Source organism: Equus quagga, chromosome 19, assembly GCF_021613505.1.
Source record: "Equus quagga isolate Etosha38 chromosome 19, UCLA_HA_Equagga_1.0, whole genome shotgun sequence".
NCBI lineage: Eukaryota > Metazoa > Chordata > Mammalia > Perissodactyla > Equidae > Equus > Equus quagga.
Window position 1 is genome coordinate 15007492 of NC_060285.1, and position 21479 is coordinate 15028970.

A 21479-nucleotide genomic window follows, 5' to 3' on the forward strand; every position below is an offset into this window, starting at 1 on the left:
CATGCTAGACCCTGGATAGTTGGATGGATAGATTGATGGATGGATGGATTGATGGATGGATGGATGGATGGATTGATGGATGGATGGATGGATAGATTGATGGATGGATGGATAAGTAGATGGATGGATGGATGGATGGATGGATAAGTAGATGGATGGATGAATTAGTGGATGGATAAATGGATGGATGGATGGATGGAAGGATGGATGGATAAGTAGATGGACAGATGAATAAGTGGATGGATAAGTGGATGGATGGATGGATGGATGGATGGATGGATGGATGGAAGAATTAGTGGATGGAGGGGGAGAAAATAACTTTTCTCAGCCTTCTTCTCTGCCCTGCCCTTCTCACCTTGACAGACCCCACCTCCCTTTCTAAATCAAACACTCAGTATTCTCCTGGTCCCCTTCTTCTCATCCTCCTTATACCATCTAAACCCCTTTTGTGGAATGATTGGATTTTAGTCACTTGCATCTCGGTATGAATTACCTTTCAGTGTTTACCTTTCTCATGGGCATTTCCCCATGTAGGGCTCTTAGTAGATGCTCATTATATGTTTGCTGACGAAATGGCTTAGCCTTCTCAATGTTAACTCTCTTTGTGGAATGAAGGTTGTGGACTTTGCGATATCTATGGGAATGAGGATGACAAAGTGTTGGGTTTTTGGAAAGAAGAGGGGTAGCGGCTAGAAGATAACATTCTAGCCCCACTTCTGTAGTCACAGTGGGTGGGTGACTGATGAGTTTGTTGACCCTAAAGGCCTGTGCTGGGGAGGAAGAGGAGCTCCCAGGGAGCAGCCAGGCCAGGTTTCCATCACTCTAGACTTGAAGAAGGAGTTCCATTTAGAGCAAGGAAGATACTGCCTCCTTCCTCCTCTTGGAAAGAGGAAGTGACATGTCACTTCCCCAGGGACACACCCAACTGATGTCAGCCCTCTATCTTCCTGTTTAAGGACGAGAGGGAAAGAGATGAACGTTAAGCAACTGCCGTGTGTCAGGGATGTCATTCATGGGGGCCTCATGGCAGACACAGTCATGTCCTTATTTTTACAAATGAAACTGGGGCTCGGGAAGCTTGGTGTTTGTCTGAGGCCCTAGGAAATAAACAGCAGAGCCAGACGGGACCTGGGTCCATCTCTAAGGCCAGCAGCTCCCACCCACCCAGAGAGATGAAGTCCTGCCCGGCAGTCCACCGGTGAACAGCCCACTTGCCAGCACATTTTTGGCAGGTTCCCAGAGGCCTTCAAATCTGCATCCTCATTTAATCCTCATGACAACCCTATGGGTAGATCATCCTGCCACCATTCTGCAGAGGAGGAAGCAGTGGCTTGTCCGAAATCGTGTAGCAGGTGCCAGAGCTGCCAACTCAAGGCTAGGTCTTCCACTCTATGCCTGCCCCTCATTTTTCCTGCACACTTAGGGACATGCCCCAGGAGAACTCGTCAGCCGCCTCAGTCCCCCAGCACCTGCCCAACTCATTTGCCCTTGAGAATAAACACATCCAGACCCTCTCACATTCATCTCTGCAGCCCTTGGCTCTGACAAAGAATAGGTACCAAATATTGGGTGGAATGATGGATGAACTGGACCGCTTCCCCAGGGAAGCAGCTCCTGGCCCTCAGACTGGCCTGGGTGTCCCTTCTGTGGGCTGACCTGGATCTTCAGGCTAATGCTCTGTGTGGTCATTGTCCATTAATGTGTCTCTCCCTCCTGTTAGGTAGAAGCCCCCTGAGGCCACGACTATGTTGTCTTCATACGTACTTCCTCAGGGCCTGCAGGCTCTGGGGCGTAGTAGGTGGGCCATCAAGGTGTGCTGAGTGTCTTCCCAAGAAGCCTTTCCTGACCAACCGAGTCACATCGCCCCTGCCCCCCACCTCTTATCCTCTATCACTTTGTGCATTGTATTCATAGCGCTCAGCACTTCTTTTTTCACCTGCTTAGTTTTCTCACTTTTCCAAGAGCATGTTAGCTCCACAAGAGCAAGGTCTCTATCAGCCTTCCGCCCAGTGCCCAGAAGGGTGCCCAGTAAATAGAGGTTAAATGAGGGAATGAATAAATGAGGTGAATTGTGGCCAGACCTACCCACTAAAATCTCCTTCCCTATTGCTGTCAGAAGCCAGTGAGGGGATATTTGTCACATCCTGTGGCTCGGGCCCTCGTGCATCTCAGTTCCTTACCTTCACAGATCCCTGTGCAGGTGCAAGGGATCTTGTCACCTTCAGAGGTTCCTCCCCTTCCTAATTCACTAGAGTCCCCTAATGGCAAGGAGGTGTGGAGAGCCTGCCCCATTCAGTGGAGGGTCCCCTCTGCAGTGGGAAGGAGCCAGGAAGGTTAGCTCTTTGTGGGAGTAAATGAAGGAGCTAAAATTGGATCTCCAAATTAGACCTCTGTGTTCTAAGTGCCTGCTTTTGCCATGCGTCCATCCATCCAAGCTGCCACGTGACTCTCCTGATCTTGCTAACTGGGAAAGGCCTGAGGGTGTCTACCTTCAGCAGTCTCCTGCGTGGTCCGTTGCCCATCTCCACCTGCCTCTGTCCATGCCACAAATGAGCAACGGACCTCTTGCATCAGAAACATAAAAGTCTCTTTCTGGAACTGGATCCCTGCCTCTCCGCCCTCACCATCCACTCCCCCAGGAGGGGCAACCCGTGGGGACACAGCTGTGCCTGAGACAGAATGTTCCTGACCCCACCCCCTGGGCAGGCCATTGCCGAGGCCTGGCCGCATTGACTCTACATCCCAGATGGATTTATTAGATGGGCGCTGGTTGGACACAGGTGGATCCTGTTTGTGCTAATTCTCCTCTTCCTCCTGCTCCTGCTGTAGCCAGGAAAGAACTGGGTACCCGCTCCTCATAAATCTCTCTCACACACCACATACCGCCTCCCCAAACTAGGGATTTCCCACCCCAGGCGGCACCGGGTTTATAATATTCTCCTTCCTGGTGCCTCTGATGTGGCGGTAAAAAAATGAGACCACCCACAGAGATAGAAGCTTGGTGGAATCAAGAGCTGCCCCCACCCCCTTCCCAAGGCTGAGGGCTTGACGGATTGGTCAGGATATTGAAGGAGCTCGTTATGAGAATAAACATACTAGGGCATTAGGAAGTGGTCCCATTATGGAGATGCAGCCTTCAGGCATGGTGGGATTGTCCATTTCGCCTGAGGTCAAACAGCCGGGCAATTACAGAGGCAGCAACCCCAGCCCCCAAGGCATCTAGAATTCCAGACCATCCCTACCCTTCCCTCTGCCAGACAGAACTGTTCAAAGGCAGCTCAAGCCTGAATGAGCCCCCGGCAAGGAGGCAGCAGTCTGTGTGGCCCGTCAGGAGACAGACTTCTGACTCCCAGCCAGGCAGGGGGATGGACCACCTGACCCTCAGCTTCAGCCTGAGTCTGTCTGCCAGGCTCTGCAGTAAAAATTCCAGAGATGGGCAAAACAAGTGTTTCTTCTGGGAAGGTGGGGCCTTGTGAAGGCCAGAGCTGCTTGGGTGGTATTGGTGTAGTGCAAAGTGCTCTGAGTTCCAGGATAGGCTCAAGTCCAAGGGCTGCCAGTTGTGCAGGTTGGACACTGTACCATGACCCCAGAGGGTATATTGGTAAGTGTATTATAACAGTGTACCAGTAGATGGCAGTAAAGCGTCTCAAGGATGGGCTACCCTATGGCCTGTCCCTGGAAGACATTATTCATTTACCCAGTCAGCAAACATTTGTTAACCATGTGCCTGTGCCCTGGCATTTTGTGCCGGATACTGGCGATTCAGTGAGCATTGAGATGCAGTTTCAGGTTTCCAGGCTCTCAGAGACTAGGTGGATGGGGGGCAGGGGACAGACAAACCTTGTGTAATTCCAACACGGAGTGATGTGTGTTATGATGCTTGTTAGGTATGGCACACTGTGGGAACCCAGAGGAGGGCCATCTAGCCCAGCCTCGTGAGGGAGGCGCTTTCAAGGAAAGCTTGATAGAGTAGGGAAGGATCTTGGAATATGAGAGAGAAGCAGCCAAGCAGAGAAGAGTAGGAAGCCATCCCAAGTAGAAAGAAGAGCATATGCAAAAGCCCAGAGGAGTAAAAGCCTAGGACATGTGTAGGGGATCACAGAAAGCTGAGTGTGTCCACGTGGTAGGTGGAGAACTGGAGGAAAAATGGGCTATAGGTCGCCAGGGTCTGGATCATGAAGGGCCCAGAGGGTCTGGACTGAATCTGAAAGCATGAGATCTAACTCACTGTTGCCACTTAGAGGTTTCGTGTGACTTTGAACAGGGACTTCTCCATCTGGAACATGTGAGGACTGCTCCCTGCCCTGCCACCTCTCAGGGCTGACATTAGGGTCAAATAGGGGGAGGGGTGTGAAGGGGCTTGCAGGCCTTAAATACCAATGTTGTCTATTTATTATTATTATTATCATCATCCAACACTTATTGCACTGATGGGACAGATCAAAGTGAGGTGAGTCATAATTGTGTTGTGTAACCTCCATGAGGGCAAGATGATGTTTTATTTGGGGGTCCCCACTACACGGCACCCGTAGGCACAGAGTAAACAGTCAATCGTTCTTTGTTGTTGTTGTTGATTCTGTTTCAGGCCCTGGGCTGTATACTTTGGTGCTTACTATGTGCCAGGAACTGTTCTAAGTGCTTTCTATGTCTTGCCTCATTTAATCCTCACAGCAACCCTGTGAGATAGCTACTGTCATTATCCCCACTTCCCAGATGTGGAAGCTGAGACACACGGACGTTGAGTGAATTACCTAAGGTTGCACAGCAAGTGCATGGCGGACCTGGGATTGTATCTGGGCAGTCCAGCCCCGTGTCCACTACACTCTATGCCTTGTTGTGTGGAGGATCAAGTGATTTCTCACCACCACCTTGGCTGGAAGATGTTATCACCACTTGACAAATGAGAAAAATATGACCTAGAGGAGTTAAGTTCCTTTACTTAGAACACGTGGTGAGTAAGTAGGAGAGCTAAGATTTCACCCAAGCTTGTATGATTCCAAATCCATGCTTTTTCCAGAATACTAGTGATGGCACTCATTAGTTACCATCCCAAGGTCCCAGGCCTACCCAAGACTTCTATTAAACCTAAGCTAGAGGAACTTTGACTAAAGTCCTGTTCTGGCCCTTTGCTATACCCCTCCTGATAGCAAGGAGGGCGCTGTACCAGGGACCTGCAAACTTCACCCTTAGACCATGTGCTGGGGACCCTGAACCCTAGAATTCCCTGCCTAAGGGGACCCAGACCCAACTCCAGGGCCTTTGTAGGCCAATTCCCTGGTCCTCCCTCCCAAGACATGGCCAAGGGACGACTGTTGATGAGGGCGTGAGTGAGGAGAAGAAGTTTGGCCACATGGCCTAGGCTATCCACGAGCCTGAACAAGAAGCCCCAGCGGTGCAGGACAGAGAGGAGGTGGGAAGAGAATTAAGGAGGACAGTGGCAACCAGGAGCTGGCAAGCCCCATTCCGCCATGTTATGGGTAGAACTCCAAGAATTCTGAGAAGTCGAAATTCTGACCCTTCCAAGTCTTTATGAAGTTGTGTTTGTCCAGGAAGGAAGACAGACCTGTTTTGTTTAAATGTTTGCCAGTTTTGTTTATCAACTTCAAATATTAAGCATATGAGACATAGGCCTCTATTTGTTCTTTTGCCCCAGGCCTCACAAATATTAGAGATGGGCTTATCACAGTGTCTGGAGTCTGCGACACTACCTTTAAGGATTGGTGATAAAATTCACAAACTACGTGAAAAGGATCCCTTTGCATGAGGCTGGCTGCACACACATTTTGTCTAAGACCATCATGGGAGAAAAAAACCAAAATCTTGCTTTCAAGTCACGCTAACAGCTCGTGTCCCACTAAAATCCTGCCTGGTTTACACCTGAGCCTGTGAACGTTGTAAGCAAAGGTGACGTTAGTATTAGAGCTGTCAGTCAGTCATTCAGGCGGTGTTGGAAAGAGATGAATTCCACTGGCATTGGCTAAGTGTAGACAGAGAGACTTTGGAAGCAGACAGACAAAGCTTGGTCAGAGAACTTGTAGAAAGGATTCTTTCTTTCACAAATGGAAGGTTGAAAAATTGATGGCAATGTTGATGTTCCGGGGAAAAGAATAGAAGAAGAAAGTACGAAGAAGCTTCTTTGGTGTCATGCTTGTAAATTATTGATTAGAACTCAACCTTGTGACACACCTAGCTGAATGGAGAGTTGGAATATACATTTTTTGGTGTCAATCTATAAAGTCTCTCATTGCGGGAAAAGAGGAGGATGGGTATTGGGAGCAAAGAGCTGTCTCTTCCCAAGAGAAGGTTTATGGAAATGCTTACAGCAAGTGACTAAGAACCATTGTTTTCATCACACCAACAATCAAAAAGGGCAAGTGGAAACTTTTATTACTTTTGCTTTGTGGGAGGACATCTAAACCCAGGAGTACCCCAACATTCGCTGCTAGTTTTCAGGGTTGAACAAATACATAGATGTGGAGTTAGGAGACCAAGATTCAAGGTGCTTAGGCAAAGTATTTCATCTCTCTGGGTTTCAGTTTCCTTGTCCATAGGATGGAAATAATAATACCCATGTCATGGTGGTGGTTGTAAGTGTTAAATGAGAAAGGCTCCAGGTTAAAGCCAACAGCACAGTTTCTGGCACAGAGTAAGTAGTCAACAAGTGGGGTTTTTTTTTTCACCTATCTCTTCAATCTTTATTCGTTCAACAAATATTAATTGGGCTCCTAGTATGTGTTAAGCACTCTGGGAGGTGCTGAGAATACAATGATGAATTAGATAGATTGTTCCTGACCTCAAGGAACTGTGTTCATAGTTTGGTGGGACACAGGCACTAAACACAGTTGTTAATTGTAACTAATTATAATTGTAGTAAGTGCTATCAAAGAAAAATAGAGTATGAAAAGAGAATCTGTATGAGAATAGCGATGAAGGAGGTCAAAATTAGGATGATTATAGAGAAAAATGGGCAAATGGATGGATTTGAGAAATAATTAGAATATAGAATCAATGGGGATAGAGAGAGAGAAAAAGGAAACAAGAATGATGTCTGTGTTTCTGCCTTGAGTAATTGAGTAGACGGGATGCCATTTACTGATAATAGGAAGACAGATGTAGGGGTGTAGGGGAAAGATGATGGAAGGGTGGATGGATGGATGGATGGACAAAGGGGTAGATGAAATGTGCTTCACTGGACACATGGACAAATAGAGAAATGAACAGATGGATAGATCAATTTAATAAGTCCTTTTTGAAGTATGTAGGATGTAACTGAATAAAATAATTCTGCACTATTATATAGAATTCTTTATCTCATTTGATCCTTAACATAATCCTTAGAAATACATTATGCAGGTATTAATATCTTCCTTTTACAGAGGATAAAACTGAGACACAGGGAGGTCACATGACTTAGCAGAACCAGAACCTGAGTCTCCAGTCCTCCCATACAGTACTCTTTCCTCTCTCCCACACAATGTGGATAAATATTGAGAAAATCAACAGTCAAGGTGGGAAGAGAGAGCAGGAAGATAGAGAATGTGTGAATATGCACCTCTGGGGGTAAGGCCAGGAGGGAGGAAAGAGTAAAGCGGTCTGCATCCTTACTCAGAGTCATCATCATTTCTTCCTCTCCTTCACAGGGCCAAGTATTTCCATGGGAAAAAGGTGAACGGAGAGATTGAGATCCGAGTGGAGCAGGTAGGTTGAAGCTGAGTCTTTAGCGCTATCGTCCTGACCTTTTCTACAGCTGGAGCCATAATGAGCCGAGATTACCAGACAAATCCTGGCTGATACTTTGGAGTCTTATTAAGTTCCAGAATTATTTGGCCCAATGGTTTTCAACCCTTTTTGTTTTAGCAGCAGAACCGTTCTTCAAAGGTAATCATTCTACCAAATAGAGACAAGTAGAGCTTCTCTGATGGAAATGGGCATGGGGAGCCCAAAAGTCTGTCTCCTCCATCCTGTCCCATCTCCTCCCATCCCCAGCATGGTCCCAAAGGCTTCTTGAATCACTTGAACTTGGGAGCACGATGGGTTTGAATCCTGACTCCTTCATTTTCTAGATATTGGGAAAGTGACTTCATCTCTCTGAGTCCCATTTTCCTTGTATTGTTTTTGTTGGGATTAAATTACTTAAAACTTCAAAAGAAATTAGAATCTCAAATACTGGCCCTTGTTATTACCACCAATTTCAATATCCAGACCCCTCATTTAATGGGGAAAGAAGGACATGTGGCTCAAGGCTACATAGGAAGTCACTGGCGGAATTAGGACTAGAACTTGTGGTCGCCAGATCTAGGGCTCCTCCCATTCATTCAGTGAGCACTTGTTAGAGACCTACTCAGTGCCAAACACTGTGCTTGGCCTTAGGAGAGCATGTCAGAGTGTGGGCACTGGAACCAGACTCTAGATTCAAATCCCAACTAACCTTGTGACTTTGGTTGAGCAACACTTAAGCCCTCTGCAGCTCAGTTTCTTCATCTGTACACTTGGGGTCATAAAAGCATCAATTTTTAGTCCATGAAATGTACTTAGAACAGTGCCTGGTACATACCAACCCTTAGTAAATGTTGCCCATTTATTATCATCATCATCACCACAGGCAAGCAGTTAAGATAGAAAAGGTCCCTGCTATAAGATGACCTCAGAAAAGCATAATAAAAGAATAGAGGGCTATGGCTCTTCCAGCACTCTTTGAGTTTGGTGTGTTGGAGGAACAGAAAGCCTTTCTGAGCAGCAGAGTTGAGTTGGCTTAGTATTAAGACACCTACAGCTTGAATTTCAATTTGATCCTGTGGCTTTCAACTGAGTCCAATGTCTACTGGTTTTCCTTCCATGGCAGAGAGCAGGTTATTTTTACTCACTTAATAAATATTTGTCAAACGTCTACTATGCTAGCTGGCTAACATGTGGGCAACGAGGATGTGCAAGCAGAGGCTCTGTCCAAAACGCTTGTGGTCTAGGAAGGGAGGCAAGGTAGGTCTTCACAGAACCTCAACACAGGTGAAGTCCAGGAAAGAGCGATCCAGACTTAGCAGTGTGGGCAGCAGAGGCCACAACGAATTGAGGGAGTCAGAAGTGGTTCCGAGCAGGGGGCGGTATGTGAAATGGATCTGGGAGGATGAGTAGGATTTCCGCACTTGCAGATGGCGACATGAAGAGTATGTGAGAAAGAAGCAGTATGAGCAAAGCTAAGGAGACCAGAAGTACAGGGTATGGAATGATGGGGAGTCCAGTGTGGTTGACTCCCAAACAGGACACATCATCTTCCCCTGGTCCCCAACCTACTTGTCCTCCCAAGTTCCCTGTCTCAGTGAAGAGTGTCACCATCTACCTTCGACCTTAGCCAGAAACCACCACTATACCCATTCAGTACCAGGTCCTATTGACTCCACATTCTGTCTCTCTCTGGTCCATCTACTTCTCTTCATCCCCATCGCCTAGGTCCTTGGCTACACCATCATCACCCCTCATCCAATCTTCCTAACCAATAGCCTCCCAACTCCGTGTCTTCATCCACTTCCAATTTAATTTTTGTCTTAAATCCAGAGTGATCTTTCTAAAAAGGCAAATTAGACTTTTTGAAGTGTTAGCATTTAAATCCCTTCCTCAAAGACTCCTTCTCTGAGCCCTCACACCCTGATCTAAATCAGCTAACCTGGTGAATCACTTCCATAGCCCCCCAACTTTTCCTCTCTAGTCCTTATGCATATATTTAGGTGTAGGGTTCTTTGCATGAGGGTGGGGACCATGGCTGCTTGGATCTTGCTCTGCTAAGTAGCACAGGGCCTGGCACCTACTAGAACTGAAGAAAATATTTGCAGAATGAATAACTGATAGATTCCACAGATTCCAGGCTGCTTCTCAGTTTCCAAGGGAGATAAATCACTGCTCCTTAATCTACCCTCAAAAATCTGGGTTTTTCATAAACCATTTGGTTAATGCTCAGCAGCCAGCCTAACTTCCCTGTGTGATCCCATTGGTGACAACCCCAGAGGCATGTATTAATTTACCCTTTTATCTCAGTGCTGCTCCTGGCCCAACTTATGGGTACAAAATCTATGAGCAGAAACGTCGGCGGGAATTGCCCTTAGAATAACTCATCGGAGGGCTTTAGGGACTCTCAGCCAGTCTATGAGGGCTCCAATCACACTGGAAAATGTTGGCTAATTTAGAGTCATCCTGATTTCCAGCCATCCCCCTCCATGGAAGCCGGAAGGCAAATTAGCCAGGAGACCAATTAGGAGGTCATTTGGGCATTTTTCCCTGGAAGACATGCCTTCCTAGACTCATGTTGGAGTCTGAGTCGTTTGTCTTTTCCCATCTGGATCAATGGGTGGGTCACATAAGCAACCCCCCAGGAATTTCACACGAAGCTTCTAGCTCTTGAGAAAAGTCTTAGGATGGAAGCCACTGTTTAGTCTGAGCTGGCCTCACATTTTGGATGTCTGTCTCCCAACTGAAGGCCAAATTAACCAATAATTGCACTGTCTGGGTTTTGCTGGACAGAGTGAATGAGTTAGTTGTGGTTGGCCTAGAGGAAGCCTCCGCCCCTTCTCTCCACCCTCTTCCCCCCAGTTCAAAAACTGTTTGCCTGGGCTCTCGCAGGGCCAGGAATGAAGAAACCCTGGTGTGGCCAGTGAGGGGAACTGCGCCATATTGCATTCCATTACCCAGAATGCCCTGTTGGCTCTGCAGAGCCTCACGGCACTGTCCTAGTAGGGACTGAGAGGTTCCGGCCAGGGTGGTTGGCACGTCAAGCTCCCCTCTGTTTAGACTTGAGGCAAAGGGTCTTTTACTCCATAAGTATAATTGACGCCTCTGTGGGACTAAGCAATGAGGTTAATGAATGGGTTAACACCAAGTAAACTCACAGTTCTGAGATACCAGCGGACTAGGACTTGGTGAGATAGAGCCTCAGACTTCATTCTTCTCTAATGAAAAAAAGACGGAAATTACCATGGTCAGTCTTTCCTTGGTGTTAATGGAGGAACCAAGGGGTAAGGAACAACGATGCCTCACTGTAGCAGATGGAGAGAAAGGCAAGAGGAGGTGAAGACCCTGTCCTTGAATCCGAGGAAGGAAGCTGGACAAGTCACAGATTCATATACGAATGCCAGTGGCTCCCTCTGATTCCCGTCGTTGTGTGATATTACAGTTGGGATGGGTTCAGGTGGGTGTAGGTGGATCCTAGGGAAGGCTGTTGGTTGGAATCCTGTTCATCTTCTGCCCTTTATTTCCTCAGCTTAAATGTCTTCTGGAAGCAAAAGTGGGATTTTTTTCCCTTAAAGTATTTTAAACACTCAAGACCATCATGTATATTTTTTCTCATACCCACTTCAGCCTTCCGTCCACAATTCTTTCTGGAGCAACCTTTCCTAGAAAGGACATTTGCTGCAGATATAAACCATAAAGACTGTGTGATATTTCAAGAAATAATTGTCAACAATAGAGAAATGGAGGTTGGATGTTAATTCAGTTTGGTGGGTTGGTAAAAGGTTGAACGTTACTCCTATTAGGAAATGACTACTTGATGGAAATACCTTGAGGGAAATACATCTAACGGCTTGCCAAAAATCTCTGCCCCTGGCTTTGTTCTCCTCCTCCTTCTTAATAGCACCTCATCAGATTAAAGTTGCAGATCCCTTGAAGCTGAATGAGAGGGAATATGCTGGATTAAATCTGATACGATCAAATTGAATGGGGGATACAATATAAGGTCCTATTCAAAAACTCAGCTGAAGAGGAGCCAGACTGGGAACACTTAGCTTATTAAAATCACGTAAGGAGAAAAAAAAGACCTAAGATTGGAGTTGAATAAATTCTTAATATTTGTGGGAGGAAGTATGGTGTAGAGGTTAAGATTATGGCTCCAGAGTAAGATAGACTGGAGAAAAATGTCATCTCCACCATATGTTAGCTGTGTTGACCTTCCACTTATAACGTCTCTAAACATCAGTTTCCTCATCTGAAAAATGAGGGTAATAATTTCTACCCTCTAGAATTATTGTGTGGATTAAATGAGTTAGTGTAAGTAATTATCCTTAGCAGAGCTTCTGGCACATATGTTAGGTGCTCAGTGAACGATAGTTGTGGTTGTCACAAACCCCAAATCTGATGCCACTTCAGGCTGCATTATCAAAGTACAGAGTGGAGACTCACATCTATGAGAAAAGAGGATCAGTGTAAGGAAGTGGAGATGTTCAGTGCAAAGAAAGAAAGGTCTTTGATAGGACCAGTCTGCTCTTTGCAAATATCTACTACCTGAAAAAGTGGATTGAAAATAGTAAGAGCTACTATATGTTGAGTCCTTACAAGATAAGGCTAACTGCTTTTTATTGTTGGATGGGCATTACCGTTGCCTCCATCCTACAGAAACTGAAACTCAGAGGCACTAAGTGGCTTTCCCAAGGTTGCCCAACTTACAGTTGGCAGGAGCCTGTTTTTTTTTTTTTTTTTTTTAAAGATTTTATTTTTTCCTTTTTCTCCCCAAAGCCCCCTGGTACATAGTTGTGTATTCTTCGTTGTGGGTTCTTCTAGTTGTGGCATGTGGGACACTGCCTCAGCGTGGTCTGATGAGCAGTGCCATGTCCGCGCCCAGGATTCGAACTAACGAAACACTGGGCCGCCTGCAGCAGAGCGCGCGAACCTAACCACTCGGCCACGGGGCCAGCCCCTAGCAGGAGCCTGTTTTTTGAACCCGTCCAGTCTGACTTCAGGGCTCTCTTCTTGTCCAACATTTTTTTCTGCCACTGTTGGAGATATCAAGAACAATAACCAAGGGTGTCGGTTAAATCACTTTACATGCACAATCTTTTCTCAACCTCGCCACAACCCTTTGAGATGGATGCTATGGCTCTCCCCATTTTGCAGATGAAGAAACTGAGGCTCTGAAAGGTTAAACATGCTGCTTGAAATGAGCGATAGAGGAGGAATTTGAGTGCAGTTTTCATCTGCACGTGTGCTGAACCACAACCCTGTATTGTTTCACTGGGATCAGAGCTCAGGCTAGTGGTACAACCTACAACAAGGTGGATCGCAACAGACGTTCTTAAGCAGTGCTGATAAGGATGAATGGGCCAGGTCCCTTTGGTAGGTATGGAGTCATCTGTGCTGGAATACTCCAGCAGAAATTGGATGGTTAATTTGGGGAATATTTCACACAAATTTATGTACTTAATAAGAGATAACTTTTATTATTTTTTTCTTGTATTTATTTTTTGGATAAAATTAATATATTCAAATAGTCAAAAATTACAAAGTTAAAAAACGGTATCTGGTGAAAATTCTACCTCCTATCCTGCCCCCACCAGCCTGGTTCTCCTTAACCTTTTGTTTACCAGTTCATTTAACCATTATCACTAGTTCCTTAGGCAACTTTCCGGAGAGACTTTAAATACAATGATCTAAACACATATATGTTTCTTTTCCTTTGCTTTTCACAAATGGTAGTTGGTCAGAAGTGTAGTGGGGCAGGTATTTCAGAGGAGGGTTTAATAAGGAGGATTGATTGCAGGCGAGTAAAAATGGGACAGCATATTACCCAGAGCCCTAACAATCCTACAGTCACTGTTGTCACTGCCACTGCTGCTGTTGGGACTGCCACCATGGCCAGTGGAGAACCATGAGCCTGCAAACCCACTCATACTGCAGGAATTGTCAGCGACCTGCTCCCCATCTGCTGTTGCTGTTGGTAAAGTTTCTGTAGCTACCGCCAGAAGCAAGGTAGTTGCTACCTTCTTCCTAACTTCCTTCACTGCATGAATGCCTCCCATTGCTAGAAATTAACTGGAACCATGTATCAGAAGAATCTGGGAGGTGTAGATTTAGGCTTTCAGCCCCCATAGTGCAGGAGAAAATGTAGAAAGATGGGTGTGGGGCTGAGTGGCAATAGACAGTGAGCACAGCCCATCCCCTTTAGTTGCTCAACACCCACACATACGGTTGTGCTTAGCCATACTATTCTGCACTCTGACTGTTCACTTCATATATCTTGGAGTTTATTCCATGAGAGTATGTGTTTATTCCGTGAGAGCTGCCTCATTCTTGTTAATGATTGCCTAGAGTGCTGTCATATGGATATCCCATAATTTATTTTCCATAATCTTACTGTTATAAACAGTACTAACCTATGTCATTTCAAACATTTGTTAGTATATCCGTAGGATTCCTTCCTAGAAATAGAATAACTGGTTCCAAAAGCATTGCGTATAGTGGCTGCTCTAATGCACCTTGAGGAATGGAGGACTTTATTCCAGCTGCTGGAATTGCTACCAGAAGACAGCCCTCAGCTGTCAGCCCTCTTTTGGAAGTGCCTCAGGTGGAGAGAGCTGCCTCGCCCAAGGTCACAGCTCTTTCCTGGGGGCAGCTGCTCTCAATCACTGCCTGGCACAGGGTAGAAAGACCCAGCTCCTTTACCCCAATTTGGGACAACCCTGAAGAGCCATCCCAGCTTCAGAGCTCTTTGTGGGGCTGGCAGAGGCTTCTGCCGAGACAGCAGTACAGCCCGCCTTCTCCTTCTTCCAGTTCTTCCTTCCTTTTCTTTTCTTCCAGTGGGGGTGATTCCCCCCTGAGCACTTGCTAATGAACCTCCCGCAGGCTGACGTCCATCTCAGAGTCTACCTCCCAGGTCACTTAAAATCCCGATAGATATTGCCAAATTACCCTCCATGGAGGTTGTACAGATGATCTATAAGACCCTTCTGGTCTGGATTTCTAGGACTCCGTGTGACCCATGGGTTCTGGAGTCCATCCTGCACAGAATGCTCTCCTAGTTACAGCCCGAGCATTGATGCTGAACTCTGAAGTGCTCCATAATTTGATCTTCCCATTTGACCTCCTTGTGTTTGAAATTCACCAGAGCTGGGCGGTTTCTCTGCAGGGCTGAGTTCGGCAGAACTCTACCCGCTCTCATCACTAAGCCTTGTTTTGTTAACACAATCCTGCAAGATTTATTTGTTTGGCTTGGCTTACCCTGACCTCAGACGTTCTGTTTTGTATTATTTTTAAAAGCGTGCAGGTCTCCATGGAGGCCTTTTTCTTTTCAAATCTAAGAACCAGCTGGGGGGAATAGAAAAAAGCAGATGGGACACTAGGATGTATTAGCTGAAACATAACTCATTAGAGGAGCAAGTGTTTCTCTCCTTAACCGTGGTGTTGATTACTGTCTGTTTATTGCCATCTTGGATCTACCGTTAGGCTTACCAATTTAAGAAGACAATAGAGAAATGGAGAAAGAAGAGTATTGGTGATGGTAGCAAACTTTTATTGAATGTGAACTGTGTGCTAGGTACCATGTTGAGTGCTTCTCGTGAATTAACTCTTTTAACCCACACAATATGCCTGTTGCTGAGGAAGCTGAAATTCAGAGAGCTTAAATAAATTGCCCAGGAAAGGTCACACAGCAGTAAGAATGTGGGGAAGCTGGGATTTGAACCCAGGCTCAGCTGACTCCAGGGCCATAGTTCTTAACCAAAGTCAAGCTATCAGAGTGTATGTTGGGTCTCGAATTTGTTTCCATCAAGCTCATTTGCCTTTCTTAGCTCGGGTTCCTTGAGCGTGTATCTCACTGTCCTTTCCTCTCTCGCCCCACTCTTTGGATCTACTGGATAAAATACAAATTCTTGTGAGACGTTCTTCCAGCCGAAGACCTCTCCTTTCCTGACTAACCCTGAGACGCTTACTCATCATTTGATGTTTCTGGCTTATTGCTGCGTAGTTCCACTGTCAACAGTTCTGTTTGTTCTTTGTTTTCCCCCAAGAGTTAATGTTCACTGTTTATCTTTCAGTGTAGCTCTGTGTCTTTAGATTATATGATTAGTATAACAGCTCAGACTCTGGAGCCACACCTCCTGGGTTTGAATCTGGGCTCTGCCGCTTCCTGAGTGAACTTGAGCAAGTATTTTGACCTCTCGGTGCCGCTATTTCCTCATATGTAAAATGAAAATAGTAATAGTAATAATAAGACCTACCTTGAGAGTTGTCATGAGGTTGAAAGAAATTACCACGTGTGATGACCTCAAAGCAGAGGCTGGCGTATAGAAAGTGCTCAATAAGTGTCAGTAGCTATTTTTACTGTCACTTTCCCATCACTGAACACATGTTGCCTGAGTAGTTTCTAGGTGTCAGTATCTGGGATTATTCAGAAATGGAAAGGATATAATCCATGCTTTAAAGAAGTTTGCTGTGTAGTCAGGGGCAGGGGTAAGAAATATAAAATGGCATGTTTATATGTGTGTTTTTATTAATTACGTATGTGTCCAATCATATTTCTCATTGATATGTGGTACTCAACTGGCACCTGGTATAAACTTCTAATTTTCCTTGTTGGAGATATCACAGTTCCTGGTCAAGGTGTTCAATGAATGTTTGTTGAGTGAATGTGTGAGGGAATGGATGATGTGATATAGTCTTAGAAGGGTGGAGCCAGAAAGGGACCTTGGAGACCATCCAATCCAACCTCTTTGTTTAACAGCCAAGAGATGCAGAGAGGGGAAGTGACTAGACCTAGCACGCTCACCGCATTATTGTTGGATCCAAAGTGTGGAGGACCAGGCTCCCGTCTCCCATGTCATTGTCGTTCTCAGTACATTTCTCCACCTGCCAGTGTTATCTTTTTGTCTTCCTCTTTTAAGAAGCCATTACTCCCTTCTGATGGTTTTAATACCCAACAAAGTAATCTAATCTTCTAGTCATGAAGTTCGTCTTTTCCATGTTTACCTACAAGAGGCCCTCTTCTTGAGGAAGTCTGGGATGGCGTGCTGAGCCTCAGCTGATGCCAAAGAAGAGCTCCAAATGGTGAGGGCTGGAGGAATATTGAGAGCGTGGTTGGATGAACCCCACTGCTTTGCTGGTTGGACGGTCCTTGGGGGCCCTTCTTGTCTTCTCTGCTGGAGGAGACTCTAGCATCCTGGTTTGGCAGTCCCACTCATTGGCACCTTAACCAACGGTGGGAAGATAAAAGGTGGGAATGAAAGTGAGTCCATCTTCTTGCACTGGGCAGGCCAGCTCATAGTTCATTAACTTCTACCTGCTATGTTCTATAATTTACCCTTCCTTACTGCCACCCCTCTCCGTCAGCATGTTCTCTGCCCCCTGTTAGTGTCATAGATAAATGAGACTCCAGTGGAAATTAAGTAGAAGCTTTGAAGAAGAACTCAATAAGTCCTTTAACTTCTTGAGGGATGTGTAATAAAAAAATAAACAGAACTTGTCTTATCTCAACCTGCTCCTTCATTCAAGAAACACTTACTGAGCACCTGCTCTGTACTTGGCCCTGATGACAGAGCCCTCCACTTCCAAAGTGTTTGCCTTCTGGTGGAAAGGTAGACCTTGAGGGCGGTGACTGTCATATATCGGGGTGAGGGCTGTCATAGAGATCTGTCCAAAGCACGGTGAGGCACAGAAGAGGGATCGCCAACCTTGCCTTGAGACGTTCTTAGGAAAGCCTTCACAGAGAAGCTGATGCTCAGTGGGGGTTTGGAAAAGAGAATTAGCTGAGTGTCAGGCCGAGAAGGGGGCAGATGTGCACAGCAACCTTCCAGCTAAAGAGCGTGTTTTAAATCTTAGCTTGTCACGTGTGGGAAATATGACCAGAGTAAGGAGTGCATGAGAGGAGGCGATGGGAGATGAAGCTGGAAGAGAAGACAGAGACAGTCTATTTATTGTACTTTTTAAGCCATGGAGTGATGTGATGATGTTTTCATTTTAGGATGCACACGCTGATAGTGGTTTTAGAAGATGGACTGGGCAGGAATGGAGGCAGGAGACTGGACGCAGGGAAACTCAGCTCTGGGTTGGGTGAAAAAACATCTTATCCTTGAATATTAGGCTTGGGAATGAGGTCCATGGAAAGGTCTTCATAGGCATGAAGTGACTACATGCGTATCCCTGCGCCTGTGTTCTTTAGTCGTTCAAGCTTCATTCTCATTCCTGTAACTTGTATTTGAGAATAGAAGAGATGACCTATTTTCCTTAAAACAGAGAGGATGGAACTAGACCCACAGGATGTGTTGGAGCTGGCATCACATAAAAGCAAGCCACTGTCAACCACATCTTAGTCACCACCTTACTCCCAGCCACTTGCCTTGACCCAGTTCACACCCCACATTCCAACTTACTACCAACCTCCCTAATCTCTGGCGGTGTGACTCCTTTGACTGCTTATGATCTCCCTCCTCTGCCTCCTTCTGCCCCTCCTCGCGCCACTTCTCCAGCTTTGACCTTCAGCTTTTGCTTGGCCGCTCTTTACATTTGCTGCCAGCTCCGCCGTCATCTCCACCATTCGGGGTCCGGCTCGCTCCCTGTTGAGAGGAGGCCGCCCTGGGTTCACCCTGGCCCTGCCAGCAGCCCCTGCCTGGATGTGCTTACACACAGAATTTCAGCCTTTGCATTTCAGTAGGAATCAAGGGTTATTAATTAACCCAGGGTGGAACCTATTATGAAACATCCCAGAAAGCTGGAACAAACCGGAGGGACTTCTGAACTCACAGCAGGGAAAAATGCCTTTTAATTGACTTGGATGCCTTCACCGCAAAAATCTGTCTGGCTGTTATGCTAAACTGGAAATTAATCTATTAGATTGTCTATGGGATCTCCCAGCCCACCCTGACCAGAATCTCCTGAGGAGGGGAGTGGGGCCGACACATAAACAGGACTTATGCTTTGAAATGGCTTCTTTTGGATCGTATCCAATCTGGCTGCCTGGGAAAGCGAGGAGAGGCTGATATCTGAGAATGAGTTTATATGTCCTCCAGTGTCTATCTTTAACATCACATAGGAGCTTTTCTAAGGCACTACTTACTTTAGAATACAATTCAGCCTAAGCTGAACCTGTCTTGGACCACTTCTCTCAGGGTGTTTAGAGGGTGACATGAGAGAATTTCCATGGATGGTGTTGTCATATAGATGTCAACTCTGCAGCCTGGGCCCTGAAGAGATCCGTGATAATAGCCAGTGTCTAATTACGTGCTTACTAAGTGCCAGGCATACACTGAGCACTTCGTATCATTTTTTTAATTTAATCCTCAGCACTGTGCTATGAAGAGTAGATACTGTAGGTGTCCCCATTCTCCAGATGAGCAAACTAAGGCTAAGAGAGATTATGTGGCTTACTCAAGGCCCCCGCAGCTCACAAGCGGCAGAGCTGAAATTCAGTCTAACTGCAGTTGCTGTTTTACCTGGAAGGTGTATCCTGGAGAAGTAAAATCCGGAGAAGAAGTGGTGCGTTTCTTTTCATGTGTGCAGGGCTGGCTTATGCATTAGACTTGTTCCGTGGGACTCAAGCTTGGCCTACAAGGTCCTCTGTGAGCCAGCCCCTGCCCAGCCTTCCCTCCTCATCTCCTCCTCTGTCTACCTCAGCCCATAGTCCTAGCAACCCGCTGTGGTTCCCCACCTGCCATCTTGTATTCACATCTGCATGCCTTTGCTTATTCAAGTCTCTTCTCCTGGGCCAGCCTTTCCCAAACTTTGCTGTAAATCCTTCAAGACTTAGCTCAGCTGTTATTTCTTTTCCGCTTCCCCCGACCACCACTTCTATCCAAGCAGGACAAGGTGCCTCTTATCCAATCTCTCATAGAAACTCATGCACATTTCTACCAGTACACTTACCAGATTACCCTGACATTACTAGTTCACCTGCCTATCATCCCCTCTAGACTCTGGGGTCATAGAGAACATGGACTGTATCTTTATTCATCCTACAGATATTTATTGAATGTCTACTATGTGCTAGGTGCTAGGGCTACAATGGTGATTCAAAACAGCTGTAGTCTTGACCTGATGAAGCTTAACGTCTAATGGGAGAGACAGATATTGATCACATAATCTCACACACACACCCACACACACCCCATAATTACTCACTGCATTAGGAGCAATAAAAGAAAGATACAGTGTTATGGTAGCGTGTGGTGGGTGAGCTAGCACCGCACACTCCTTCAGGTACATAGCAGGTGCTCCATGTACCTAGATACATAACCTGTGCTCCATAAGTATCATTCAAACTTATCTAAAGTAGAGAAAATGAATACGCTACAGAGAAAATATTACATCTACGCTAAGAACTTCACAGTAGACAGACCCACCCAAATGTCCTTTTGCGTGGTAAATGACACGGGTGAAGCGCTAGTCTGACACCGATGACACAAGTGAAGCAATGACACAATATAGGTAGAACGATGCTTGACATTACTGTTTAGTGAGCGCAAAGTGCCAGCCACTGTCTAAGAGTTTATCTTCATTAATTCATTGAATCTTCACTGCAACCCCACCCAGTAAATACTGATGGAACTGAGACTCAGAGAGGTTAAATGTCCTGCCCAAGGTCACACAGCTGGCAGGTGGCAGAACTGAGATGTGATGCTCCGGATGCACTGGAGCCCACACGAGTGATCCCCGCATCTTACCGCCTCTCTCCATCTTCTCTGGAGCTGAGGCTCATCACGATGCACTTCCTTACCCAAGGTCGCACTGCTGGTTACTGTAAAGCCAAGCTACCCCCTACCCTTGTCTCCTCCTTGTCAAGCCTGGCTTCGGGCGTTCTCAGAGGAAGAACTTGGCCATGACAAAAGGGCAGCGCCAGACAGGAAACGGAACTGAGTCGCATCCAGGGTTGCATTTGGGGAGTTCTGAGTATGTGTTAAAGAAAAGAAGGAGAATTAACAGTGGAAGCCCAGCTCTAATGCTTCTTGCATATCGCTGTCTTTAGCCCTTGGACAGCGCGTGAGCCGTAAGTATCATCATCATCCAGAGGAGGAAATTAAGGCTGGGAGAGGTAGAATAGCGATTTGCGCAGTTAGGGGCAGAATTATGATTGGAACTGTGTCTGCCTCGTTCCAAAGCCCATAGTTTCCCCTGAACTCACCTGTTGCCCAGCCAGGCCTGGAACAATGGCTGCTTGCTCTGGCCTACAGCAGTTTTTTAGATCGATTGTCCTGGAGACCACAGACAGCTCATCTGGGTTTTGTGACCTCCCGTTATCTGTGCTGCTGGAACCTTTCTTTGCACTCTGGGCAGCAACCGTGAGCTTCCCCTCATGAGCTCATGAATGGGTTCTCAGCCTGTTTAAGATGGAACTGAACCAAGTGACCTCCCACCACCCCACCTCGAGGCCTACATTCTGTCCAGACAGGGAGGAGACTGGCCGCCCACCCCTCTGGCTGCCAGGAAAAGCAAGGGAAACAGAGAGGTTGAACCTCCCCTGGCTGGGCCAGCCAAGTGCCGGGAACCCCAACTTTGCATTCATGGACAGAACTAGGTTTTGATCACTGGTCTTAATTTGCTTATTCTTGTACAGCTGCTCTAGTCTCTCTGCCTCCCTCCGCTCTCCATGGTCCAGTCCCCTCAATGTCTATGGGATGAAGGCCAAAGTCCTTTAGGCAACACCAACCCGGCACCAGCCCAGCCTTCTCACCACCTCTCTTTTCCTCAATCTGCTCATTGGTGCCCCCAAGAGTCTTTGGAGGAGCCAATGCTTAATT

At 46.3% G+C, this 21479-nt stretch overlaps 1 protein-coding gene across 1 annotated transcript in view; it reads left to right on the forward strand.

Moving 5' to 3' along the window:
* Positions 1 to 21479, forward strand: part of SYN3 (synapsin III) — a 453079-nt gene that overhangs the window by 47291 nt on the left and 384309 nt on the right. Inside the window, exon 3 of the mRNA XM_046646801.1 lies at positions 7641 to 7698. Coding sequence (XP_046502757.1) covers positions 7641 to 7698 — 58 coding nt within the window. The remainder of the gene's footprint in view (positions 1 to 7640; positions 7699 to 21479) is intronic.